The sequence below is a fragment of the Mesoplodon mirus genome (assembly GCF_964341445.2).
Source record: "Mesoplodon mirus genome assembly, chromosome: 11".
In the NCBI taxonomy this organism is placed as follows: Eukaryota; Metazoa; Chordata; class Mammalia; order Artiodactyla; family Ziphiidae; genus Mesoplodon; species Mesoplodon mirus.
In genome coordinates, this window is record NC_138987.1 from 7758856 (window position 1) to 7771725 (window position 12870).

Genomic DNA, 12870 nt, shown 5'->3' on the forward strand with positions numbered 1-12870 from the left:
ATCTTAGCATCGTCTTAAAAGATAGTGTAGTTCACAGAACTAGAGAATTCCCTATTGGTTACATGATGGAGGAAGCGCAAAGTCTGTTAGTCTTTCCAAAGTCAATTGTCATTTAAGCTCATTATCTCCCTGTGGATGTTCTATTTCAAATGGCAACAGAATCAAAATGTAAATGCTTCAGTGAAAAGGTTTAAGGATTCTCTTACTTAACTATGCTGTGTATTCTGCCTTCAAAATCACAGCAGGAAAGAGTTTAGAAAAATCTGGCCACCAATTAGGTCAAGGGAACGAATTAAAATTCAGCAGGATCACTGATGAATAGTCACAACAGATTTTCCCCCAACTTTTACTATCTCATTTGTTTATAGTAAAGCTTCATGTAAGAGCAACATGATATGTCTTTTTTTTTTTTTTTTTTTTGCGGTACGCGGGCCTCTCACTGTTGTGGCCTCTCCCGTTGCGGAGCACAGGCTCCAGATGCGCAGGCTCAGCGGCCGTGGCTCACGGGCCCAGCCGCTCCGCGGCATGTGGGATCTTCCCGGACCAGGGCACGAACCCATGTCCCCTGCATCGGCAGGCGGACTCTCAACCACTGTGCCTCCAGGGAAGCCCCATATGTCTTTATTTTAATATGATTTTGGACTTGTCAGTGGCTCTAATATGATCAGTAATAATAAAAGGCATTAATACAAGTTGTGGTAATTTTCTTCCTTTTCCCTCTGGCTTCAGTGAACCTTTAGACAACCACAAGCAGCCTCTCTAAGTCTTAGGGATGGCTACTTTTGACAAAAACTTTAGGGGAAGGCTTTCAACAACTAGATTTTACTGAAGAAAGCTGGCCATCTGACTGGTCATTTGTAAACAGGACTAGTGTGACATGTAATCTGTCCTTAGATGCCTTAGGTGTGACGGATTGCCCCTTCACTTGGACAAACGACTTGGCATACATTTATTAGCAGAAAACATTATGCAAATGAAGCATAAAATACAAAGGTTTCCAGAAAACACATGTAAGCTGTCTGCCCATTTGACAGTTGCTTCTGTAACACCATGACAATATTTATATTGACATGAAAACATGTGATAATTTAATACTAACCAACCACTTACGGCTAAACGAAAACATACCTTAAGCTCCAAATTTATACAGTGTACTGAGATGTGTTGAAATGACCATTTCCTCAACACAAGGGTGCAATGATTTCCCTTTATGAGAGTCTGTGGCATAGCCTGAATACCTTGAATATTTTTCTGTTAAATGATAACTAAAATATATGTTTTATTAAATTTTTCTTATAAAAATGGGAACTACCTCTTTCAAACTGAATAATACTCCCGTATTCTTCATTCATTCCCTTAGTCATGCTTACCTCTTCTGTAACCCTATTTTACATAATATTCAGGGTCCTCACCCCTGCTCCACCCCCACCCCAGTTCTCTCTAGTAAAAAATGATACATGTTCAAGAATGGGAATCTGTTACCACGGCAGGACATTGCTGAAATAGGTGCACCTCCTGGTTTCCTTACTGTTTGTCCTCTGTTGAGTGACGGGCTATGAAGAGTAGGCAGAACTTGGTATTGACAATAACACCACCCGACAGGGCAAAATGAAACATGCGGGGTAGTCCCAATTGGTTTTATTTTCAAGAAGACAGTTCCTAAACTGAGCTTCATAAATTTCTAATTTGAGGGACTATCTGAAATGTGAAATTTATTGTCTCTTGGGGAATCGGTTTCTTCATCTGAGAAAACGGAATATTCAAATATTTGCCTCAAGTTTTAATGATCTCTCTAGAATGTTTCAACTGGACATTTATTCTTTCTTCAGGTACATTTGTGTGGCTAAGGTATTTAAGTGCCCAAATAATTATTGCTTCCTGCTAATCCCATAAAGTAAAATCAGACTTATGTGCCTAGATTCACCATAAGTTAAAAGGTATGATCAGTATAGATGATTCTAACAGATCATTTTATAGTAAATGATACTTTCTGAAAGATGATATCTCACTGTCTGTTTACCTACATGAATATGTGTAATGGAGCAGGTATATTTTTACCCTAGAAGCAGTAATATCTTTTCATTCACAGTATTAATATCTCTGGTTTCCATATGCCTAATTTTAAGAGGAATAATACTTTTGATCTTACATTGCCAAACATATCCAGTTTATACTTGGGAAAAATGATCTAGATTTTGTATGACATATATTTGTGTATATATATATATATGCACATCCATAATTTAGTTTTGTAAAGCCCTAAGCTTTAAAATATCAAACAGACTTCTATGACAGCACATCAGTGTAGGTAAAAAGAGTTTAGATTTCTCCAGTTTATCAATCAAAAATATAAAATTAACAAAAAATACTGAGAGCAGGGTTATTTATAAATATCATAGGAGGATCAGTTCATGAAGCCGGGTCCTTTGCTAGTATTCTCTTACCAGATTCATAACACTTGGTAAGAAAAGACCTAAGTTTGTAACAAATACACTCTGATAATATATATTTTGTGGAATAAAAGACATTATATTCTGTTAGAATTAATAAGAATAGATACAAGCAAGACTTAAATTAAAAAAAAAAACAGTACTAGAGTTCTCTATCCTTGCTTTTAACTAACTAAAAGTTGAGTTGAAATTGCCCACTCTATTAATGCATAATTCATGGAAACAGAAAATAAAAAGCCAAATGCTTCTAGAACCTGAATTGAGTATAAATATAGTATAATAACTTGCCATTTTCAAGAGGGGAACAGAGGTTGAATTTGCAATTAACTGGAATTCTAATTCAGACAACTCAGCAATACAGACGTGGAACAGGTCCCCGTGAGGGGCAATGTGTAGGTTTCTTTTAAGTGGCAACAACCTTGAACTGATGCAGTTTGAACTATAGCCTAATGAGAGATTTGTTAATCTCTGGAAAAGCTATAGACCCAAGATTCACTTAACCCTGGCCCTGGTGATTTATCTGAAAGTCATGGACTTTATTCTTCTTATACTGTTTCAGTCTGCAGACTGGAAAACCTCTCGCTTTACACACTGAGAATTCCCACTGCAGTGAATGGAAGGTCTGTGTGTGTAAAGAGCACGTGAGCAGCGGGGGTTCAGCCCCAGAGAAAGAAGGTGTCAAGTTGCCTTTGTAAAGAATTTATACACCACGTGTTCACAGTTTCTTGACAGGTATAATGATCAGTGTTGTCTTTTCCTTTACTATGTGCTGGGATTCTGAAGCACGGTTTCAAACTTGTGACTATTGGGTGTTTGATCAAGTAGCTTCAAGGACCTGAAAGGGGGGGGGAGATTGAAGAGAAATCAGTGATTAGTATTCAACTACAATAAGCTAAAAATATCAAAGAAGCATGTGCTATGTGAGAACAGCAAGGAGTATTTTGGGCGCTATCATTCATGCACAGCCTTCCACATGTGAAAAAACTGTTTGATGTCTGCAAAGGAAGTAATTACCAAATGAGGATGGAAGAGACACAGTTATTCCCTAAGATTAAAGTTTAAAAAATCAGTTTGGAAACATTTCAAATGTAAAGCATTTCTTCCTCCCAATTCCAGATGACTCTATGTTTCTTCACGAAGGTAAAGAAGAGATAACCTTTATATATTATGACTCTTAAGGTGCTTAGTGTTGCTCCTGCTGAGACACATGCAAGCAAAGCCTCTCTCTGATAGGCTGGAAGCACCAATATCCCTTCAGTAAAGCAGATAGTAGGCCTGTCTCTTCTCCTACGAGGTCAGCCAGCCTGACACAGAGTAGAACAGAGTAAGCAGGTGCCCCATGTGGTCACATCTGGGGGAGCAGCCTCCCCAAACATTCCCCCAGACCTGTCACTTTTCTACCATTATGGAGTCATTGCTTTCAGAAAGAACAGTGGTTTTCGATCTTTGTTTTTAAAGCTGCGGATATTTTTATTTCAATGAACGCAGAGCATCACATACAAAAAACATTTTTAACGAACTGTTCTGGTTGACGTGAAAGTGTGCGTGGGGGGTAGGTTTGCCATCTGCCTACTCTGCATCAGCACTCTCCAGCCACCAAGGCTTCTAGAGAAATGCCTACAAGCACCTTGGGCCCACAGCGTGGAACTGGAGTCGAGCATGCGGCCGCTGTGCGTCTTCAGGAGTCACCTAGCACGATACTGCACGGAAGCATCGTCTGCCCTTGACATTCCAGCTACTCTACCACTGCCGTTACTATTACTACTGAGCGCTCACCAACTGCCACATAGCTTGTTAAGAGTTTTACATAGTTTTTCTTATTTAATCCCCATAACAGACCATTTCCATGATGAGTCTCACATTGAATAACTTCCTTCAAGTCCCTTAGCTACCAGGTGACAGAGCTGCCCAGTGACTGAGTTTTTAATCCATTAACTTATCATACAGTTACATGTCCTCAGGGAATGGGACTTTGAGCAGATGACTTTTAGTAAGAGTCCTGGGTCTCTTCATCTACCCAGAGGGGGAGTAGGCCCGAGGGATATGCCAGCAGCTGAGAGAGCACTGGGCATCCAAACTGTGCATCACTGAGATACCCACTGGGAAGAACCACCTGCCCCAAATGTTCTCACTATTTCCCTCATTCCCATGATTTACAATTGAACAGATGAATGATTCCTTGTTTTTTTTTTAAATAAAGGCCTCATTTCCACATTAGTTTAAATTTTGTTGATCAAACTGCTTCGCTAATTTTTCAATGAGCCACTGTGGTAGGCAGAATAATGGCCCCTGAAATATGTCCACGTTCTAATCCTCAGAACCTGTGAATATGTTAGATTCCACGGTAAGGGAAATTAAAGTTGTAGATGGAAGTAAGCTTGCTAAACAGCTGATGTTAAAATAGGGAGAGTATCCTGAATTGTCCAGGTGGGTCCAATGTAATTAGAAGTGGAAGACGGTGAGAGAAGAGAGACCCAGGGAAGGGGATGTGATGACAGAAGCAGAGGTCAGAGTGATGCAATGTGAGGACGCGACCATCACTGGTGGTTTGCAGGGTGAGGAATGGAACCAGGAGGCAAGGAATGCAGGCATCCCCTGGAAGGTGGAAAAGGCAAGGAAATGAATCTTCCCCTAGAGCCTCTGAAAGCCCAGCGAGACTGTCTTGAGCTTCTGTCCTACAGTATTACAAGAAAATTAATTTGTATTCTTTTAAGCCATTAAATGTGTTTTGTAATTTTTAGGGCAGCAACAGGAAACAAACAGAGCTGTAATGGCGAAGTACTTTGAAGCATAGGGCACTGTCTTAGAGGGAAGTGGTGAGGGCTAGCGCCAACTCTAAGCAGTGTGAGACTGAATTCCTGGAAAGCTCATGTGAATGTGTCCATGAGGCGGGCTGGGATATGAAAGGGCAGGTGCCATTGAAGAAAGAGGAAGAGCAGCACAGCTGTTAAAAGAAAGAGGCTTTGAAGCCCATATCCCTGGGTTTGAATCATGGCCCTATAACTTCTTAGCTGTGAAATAAGTAGACTTAAAAAAATCCTACATGACTCAGTTTCCTTCTTTAAAAAGAGATTAAAATAGTACCTAATACTCATAGGATTTTTGTAAAGATTAAGTAATTCTATATACATGAAGCATTCAGAAGAGTTCTTGGCATACCCAATTTCTTAATAGATTTTATCCAGCATTATGATTATTATAATAATTTCTGGTGCAGTTTTCTGCTTGATAACTCTGGGTTCCTTGAATTCAGTGTTATCAGAATTATCCTTTGGGACCTCTCAGTAAGTGGGCTGGCAGTTCTGGCAGTGGTTGCCTGGATCAGACCATGAGGCCCGTGGCTGTGGCAGTGGAAATGGAAGGCATAGAACAATAAATCACAGATAAAATAAGGGAAGTGGGGGCCTGAAGAGCAAGAGGAAAAAGAAAGTCAGTGAGGCTACTGGCAAAGGCTGGCTGCTTTGTAAATCTGCTAAGATGCAGCCTGTATTTGAGTGTAAATGAATTCTTCACCCTGGATCCGCCAATAGAAGGTCAGAGAAATTAAACAAGCTTTTGGTCTTGACTTCCTCACAATAGTGACATCTCAAAGAGTATTCCTCCCCTTTCTTACTTTTATTCTTTGAGAATCTGAGTGAAATATGGATTTATATAAGTCACACTTTTAAAAATGAGATGCTGGGGCTTCTCTGGCGGCACAGTGGTTGAGAGTCCGCCTGCCGATGCAGGGGACACAGGTTTGTGTCCCAGTCCGGGAAGATCCCACATGCCGTGGAGCGGCCGGTCCCGTGAGCCATGGCCGCTGAGCCTGTGCGTCCGGAGCCTGTGCTCCTCAATAGGAAAGGCCACAGCAGTGAGAGGCCCGCGTACCGCAAAAAAAAAAAAAAAAAAAAAAAAAAAAAAGAGATGATGGGCTTCCCTGGTGGTGCAGTGGTTGAGAATCCACCTGCCAATGCAGGGGACATGGGTTCGAGCCCTGGTTCGGGAGGATCCCACATGCAGCAGAGCAACTAAGCCCATGCGCCACAACTACTGAGCCTGCGCTCTAGAGCCCGCAAGCTACAACTCCTGAGCCTGCATGCCACAACTACTGAAGCCCGCGCACCTAGAGCCCGTGCTCTGCAACAAGAGAAGCCACCGCAATGAGAAGCCCGCGCACTGCAACAAAGAGTAGCCCCTGCTCGCCGCAACTAGAGAAAGCCCACAGGCAGCAACAAAGACCCAATGCAGCCAAAAGTAAAAATAAATAAAACAAGATAAAATAAATGAGATGCTTACGGGGTGGGGGACAAAATAGGTGAAGGGGGATTAAGAGGTACAAGCTTCCAGTTATAAAATAAATAAATCATGGGACAATGTATAGCATAGGGAATATAGTCAATAATACTGTAATAACATTGTATGGTGGCAGGTAGTAACTAGACTTATCGTGATGATCAATTTATAATGCATATAAATGTCAAATCACTATGCTGTATGCCTAAAACTTAATAATCAAAGTCAACTACACTTCAGTAAAAAAAGAAAAAGAAAAAAAGAACTCTTAAAGCTGAATAAATGTGACACTTTCTCAAAAAAAAGTGGGTATAGTATTAAAAAGAAACCTATATTCATATTATCTGCTTAGGTTTCTGTAATGTAATTATGTAGTGATCATATTTACTACATTTAAGAAATGTAGTATATTCTTCCTGATTAACAAAGATGGAAGTTAGGGAAAAAGACAACTGAGATTCACTTCAGGAGAAGTTTAAAATTAAAAGTAGGCATAAGACACGTTTTCCACACACTACTTGCATTCAACCTATTTTCCATCTGTATGCACCACTGACCATTGCTAGTTACTTAATAACTTCTACCATCTCAGACAAAATATTATTTCTAATTTATAGAACAGAAGTTACATTTCATGTGATAAACAGTAAGACAATATCTGACAAGTATTTTTGCTTTACCTGGTCTTTGCTTGACTTGTCAAACTTAAAAAAAAAAAATCAGAGATCTGTTCAAAGTAAATAGTTTCAGATCTCTTCTCAAAAGCAACCACAGTATGAGTCAGCAAGTGTAACAAATCCCATTTAATCCTTAAAAAATCTAATTAATTAAAAGTTGAACAAGAGCTAACGTAGGTCTCTTTGACTGAATCCACCATAAAATCCATGGAAATTCTCAAGTGATTTAATGAAGACTGATGGAAGAGAGAAATGGAATTGAGTATATGGCCCAGCAGTATTTATGGCCAAGTTGTATACTTCCAAAGATGACTGAATGAGCATAAATACTGGAAGCTTTTAGTAAGACCTCAGAAGTCGGAATGGCAACATACTTCTTTTAAAACACTTTAAAACAATTTTACTATGGGCCAGTGTGGTAGAACAATTTAGGAGAATTGGTACAAGTCTGTATTATTGAGAATGGAAGAAAAAATCTGTTCAGGAAAAGAGTGTCAATGTTTGACTGAAGAATACTGGATTGTTATTATTAGCAAAAAGACCTTTGCAAGGATTCTGAAAGTATAAATGTGAAGTATCTTTACGTTTGAAACAGATTAGAGAGAAGAAGGATATGGACAAAATGACTTGTCTGTATGCATCCAAATCATTCCGTCATCCCAGTCCAAACCACCATATCTCTTGCCTGGACTCCTATATAATAGTCTCCTAATTGGTCTCTGTTTTTACTCTTACCCTGCAATAATCTATTCTCCCCAAAGCAGCCAGAGTGATCTTTTTTAACACTTTTTTTTAACACTTTTTAAAATCATGTCACTCTTTTGCTTAAAAACCTTCAGTGGTTTCCACTGCAATAACATCTAACTTCCCTAAGCAGTTTAAAAAGCTCTCTATAACCTGGCCCCCCATCTATCTAACTGTCCTCTCACTCTTTATTGCCTAACTACCTCAGCTTTCTTTCTATTCCTCAAATGTCAAATAGGCTCACATCTGCCTCAGAGCTACTGTACTGGCTATTTCCTCCTCTTCTTATGCTCATTTCCTGGCTTCGCATTGTCATTCAACCTCAGCTTAAATGTTACCTCCTTTGAGGAGGGGTCTTCCCTGATCACCTCACAGAAGGTCATCACCTAGCCAGTCTCTATCAAAGCACATTATTTTAACTCTACAAAGTACTGGTCTCAATAGGAGATTTTTTAATCTACTTGTTAATTAACTATCTCCTCCAACCAGAATGTAAACACCATGACAGCAAGGATTTTGCTCTGCTCATGCTGTTTCTACAGCCCACTGAACAGTGCCTGGCCCATCACGGTAACAAATAAATATTTATTGTTAAATATATATGCTGTCTATAAGAGACCCACTTCAGACCTAGAGACACATACAGACTGAAAGTAAGGGGATGGAAAAAGATATTCCATGCAAATGGAAACCAAAAGAAAGCTGGAGTAGCAATTCTCATATCAGACAAAATAGACTTTAAAATAAAGACTATTAGAAGAGACAAAGAAGGACACTACATAATGATCAAGGGATCGATCCAAGCAGAAGATATAACAATTGTAAATATTTATGCACCCAACATAGGAGCACCTCAATACATAAGGCAAATGCAAACAGCCATAAAAGGGGAAATCGACAGTAACGCATTCATAGTAGGGGACTTTAACACCCCACTTTCACCAATGGACAGATCATCCAAAATGAAAATAAATGTAGTTTTTAGAATGGAATGTAATTTTAGATAAAGACACCAAACTGTGATATATATATAACAAAACTAGCAGGCTATAAAAGAAAGATAGTTGAATCCCCAGAACTCTCTGAGAATAAATCCCATACTCTTTTTACTTCCCCATGCAGCTTCTTTTCATGAGTGGCACAAAAAAGTTGAAAATCTCTTCTCGAATTCAGTGTGTGCAAACAGTAATCTGATATTGAATGAGTTAAAACCACCATTACCCATTGTCATCTTCCCAAGAACATTTGAACCTCATTTCAAATACACATTTGCAGACATCATAGCGTAGAGGTGTATAACAATATGAACTGTCTCTTCCAAAGGATAGCAAGGAAAACTTACGTAACTCCAGAATTTCTGATGTTGGCACATGAAATACTTGGCAAAATAAGAAGGGAAAATAATTCTATGCTACTTGCAAGTGTGGTTGTGGGGAATCCACTGAAACTATTGCAGCTTCGTATCATTCATCTAAAAACATGGTGTTTTAGTGATACTTACTGTGAAGGGTTTTTTGAGGAATAATATGTGAGAAGAGCCTAGCACATAACAGGCACTTCAGAGATGGTGATTCTCACTCTTAAGATTTTTTTCTTGAATTTTCTTAAAAACATGTAGCAAAACCTGATTTAGCATTCTTTGTCACAAAGTGGAATTTAGAAAAAAGGCAGGTACACCTTAGACACATTTTAAGTGAGCACCCAGAGAGAATTTCAAAATCTCTCAGAGCATAAACACTGACAGGTCTCTACTTCATTCTTTTCAGTGGAGCAGCTTTCTAGTGAACTGTTTCAGTGTTCTCAAGGGGATCTTCCCAGGATCAGCACTATACAGTTTAGTTCGTACACTGTGCAAAGGCAACTGGCCAAGGAGGTGAGGGGGGATGGAATCTAGCCCACACTCTTGTCACATAGCCATGTGCCTGAGGATCTGGGTTTGCACGGAGGCTGCACTTTTGTAATTTGTATAAAGGCATCATATGGTGTGTACCTGGCCTTCCTAAAGAATATCATTCTTCAAAACTACCTTACATTTGCAGGGAATATGGCTGAATGACACATAAAGTAAGCCACTGTCGTGCTTACGTTTTCTGAGGTCATTTTGTTCGTTTGTTTGATTTTGTTTGGATTATTCAATCTAGTACTTGTGTTCCAGCCGTCTAAGAAACTATATTTAAACAAACAAAACGCAAAACAACATGTAAGGGACTGTCCTTGTAGAGAAGGAGGCACCGCCTACCTATGACGTGTGGTTTTGCTGCGTCTGTTGCTGCCGCTGCTGTTGCTGTTGCTGAAGTAGCAATTGCTGCTGCTGCCGACGCCGGGCTGTCCGCAGCTTTTCAAAGCGAGCCTCCATTTCTTCCAAGACTTTCGGGGTGTATCGGACCACCAGCTTGACGCTGTCCTTAGCAGCCTTGAGTAGTTCCACAGCTTTCTCATGGTGTTCTCCTTCCACACTCTGAAAAGACAGTGACATTTATTTTTTATTTTTTTTATTTTTTTTACGGTACGCGGGCCGCTCACTGTTGTGGCCTCTCCCGTTGCGCAGCACAGGCTCCAGACGCAGGCTCAGTGGCCATGGCTCACGGGCCCAGCCGCTCCGCGGCATGTGGGATCTTCCCAGACCGGGGCACGAACCCGCGTCCCCTGCATCGGCAGGCAGACTCTCAACCACTGCGCCACCAGGGAAGCCCGACAGTGACATTTCTTAAAGGGGAGAGTTTCCATGTTCTTTTCTCGACAGCCAAATGTGACATTAGTATCATAGTACAATCCTAGTCTGAAATTTCAAGAAGATATGGCAAATGAGATGTATTGCCATTGTGATTATTTATTACATTTGTAGCTGAATCATGGGCAGGTTAGGCTGCACTGGGGTGCAGGATGCATTGAATGGAAGTTCAAGTTAGGAGGGTGAGAAACAGTGAAGAACTAAACAATAACACTAACATTGAGAATGGAATTTCTAAATTTCACCTGGAAGAGTACATGCACTAGTCTGGACACTTTGGAAAAAATATAAAAATAGTAACGAATGGGGACTTTGCCTATCTAATATGAACATTTATTAAGAATCTAGGGCTTCCCTGGTGGCGCAGTGGTTGAGAATCTGCCTGCCAATGCAGGGGACAGGGGTTTGAGCCCTGGTCTGGGAAGATCCCACATGCCGCGGAGCAACTGGGCCCGTGAGCCACAACTACTGAGCCTGCGTGTCTGGAGCCTGTGCTCCGCAACAAGAGAGGCCGCGACAGTGAGAGGCCCGCGCACTGTGATGAAGAGTGGCCCCCGCTTGCCACAACTAGAGAAAGCCCTCGCACAGAAACGAAGACCCAACACAGCCAAAAATAAATAAATTTATAAAATTGTTATATTAAAAAAAAAATCTACAATGCTTAAAGCAGTGTCTTATTGGTGTAGTAAGGAACAGTAGAACAAAACAGAGTCTAGAAGTAGATCCATCATATATAAGTCTTGACTGTATGATAAATGTGAAATTTGGACCAAAGGGGAAAAGGACTGTTAAATAATGATGCTGAAACAACTAAAATAAAGCACAGGTCAGTGTTCATCATCTTGCAATGCAAAAGGAATTCTTAAGTAAAAATACCAAGAAAACCCCCCACAAAAATCAGATTTAAAGATTGTAAGTTTCTATGTCTCACACACCATGAAAGGTCAAATAAACTATAAAAAATGTTTTCAATAGACGACAGTCAATTTGTTAATATTCTTCAAATGAAGAGCTCTTACAAGACAGTAAAGATCTAAGCAAAATAGGCAAGAGAACTCATGGACAAATAATAATTTTAAAATGCCCAATAAACCTATGAAAAAATGTCCAAGATCCCTAATAATTAAAGAAATATAGATGAAAAAATATTTCATTTTTAATTTAAAAATGGTAAAGATGCATTTTTAAATATGGTGTATTGACAAGGACATAAGGAAAAGGTACTCATATACTGTTAATAATATAACACAAACTGGTACAGTTTTTCTGGAGGGCACTATCGTTATGCATTGGATAAACCCTTTATAAATGAAGATTTTTACTTTCAGGAAAATTTACTAAGGATATAATCAGATATACACACATACCTATAAGACCGATGTGATGTGACAGAAAGCAAAAAATAAATCAATTCTTGGCTTTTGAGTTTCAGAAATACTCTTTGAACGTCATGGCACAGACAATAGCTGGGGAAACTATGTTTACTATAAGTAAACTCAAAGAGGCTCTTCCCAACCCTTTTAAGGTTTCTCCAGGTTGGGATTAGGGAGTAGTAAAAGAGAAGAAAAGTTGTAATCAGACATAAGAGAACCCTGAGAAAAGGAGGCAGTCCTTCCCTTTCAGCTGACCCCCAGGGTAGATGACATAACTCCTATTTTATAGGATCCAAGCGCAAAGGCCTTTTTGACTTGCTTCCTGGGTAAAGCTCGGGGGAGAAATGTGTGTGATGTGACAGATAGGGACCAAGATAGGCTTAAACACTGCCAGAATACCAAAGAGTGGCACTGAAGTGGCAGAGAAGGCCACCCAAAATTGGTTGAGATTACATTTTCACAAGCCAAGGAGAAGGGGGGCTAAAATGAATATTATCTTGAGTTACAAAAAATAATTTGCATTTCAAGCACACAAATTATATCTTGAGATTCCTAATGACGACTATTATACAGATTTGGAGACTTAAGAATTGTGTTCCATTCTGTCATTTGCTTCAGCG

General features: G+C 39.8%; 1 protein-coding gene across 4 annotated transcripts in view; it reads right to left on the reverse strand.

Moving 5' to 3' along the window:
- Positions 1-935: 935 nt before the first annotated feature.
- LIN7A (lin-7 homolog A, crumbs cell polarity complex component) overlaps positions 936-12870 on the reverse strand; it is a 240927-nt gene continuing 228992 nt past the window's right edge. For all 4 annotated transcript variants that reach the window (XM_082636676.1, XM_082636677.1, XM_082636678.1 and 1 more), the window contains 2 exons: positions 10386-10604; positions 936-3285 (listed from right to left, as the gene is read on the reverse strand). In XM_082636676.1, the coding sequence (XP_082492802.1) occupies positions 10386-10604 (219 nt within the window). In that variant the 3' untranslated portion in view covers positions 936-3285. The remainder of the gene's footprint in view (positions 3286-10385; positions 10605-12870) is intronic.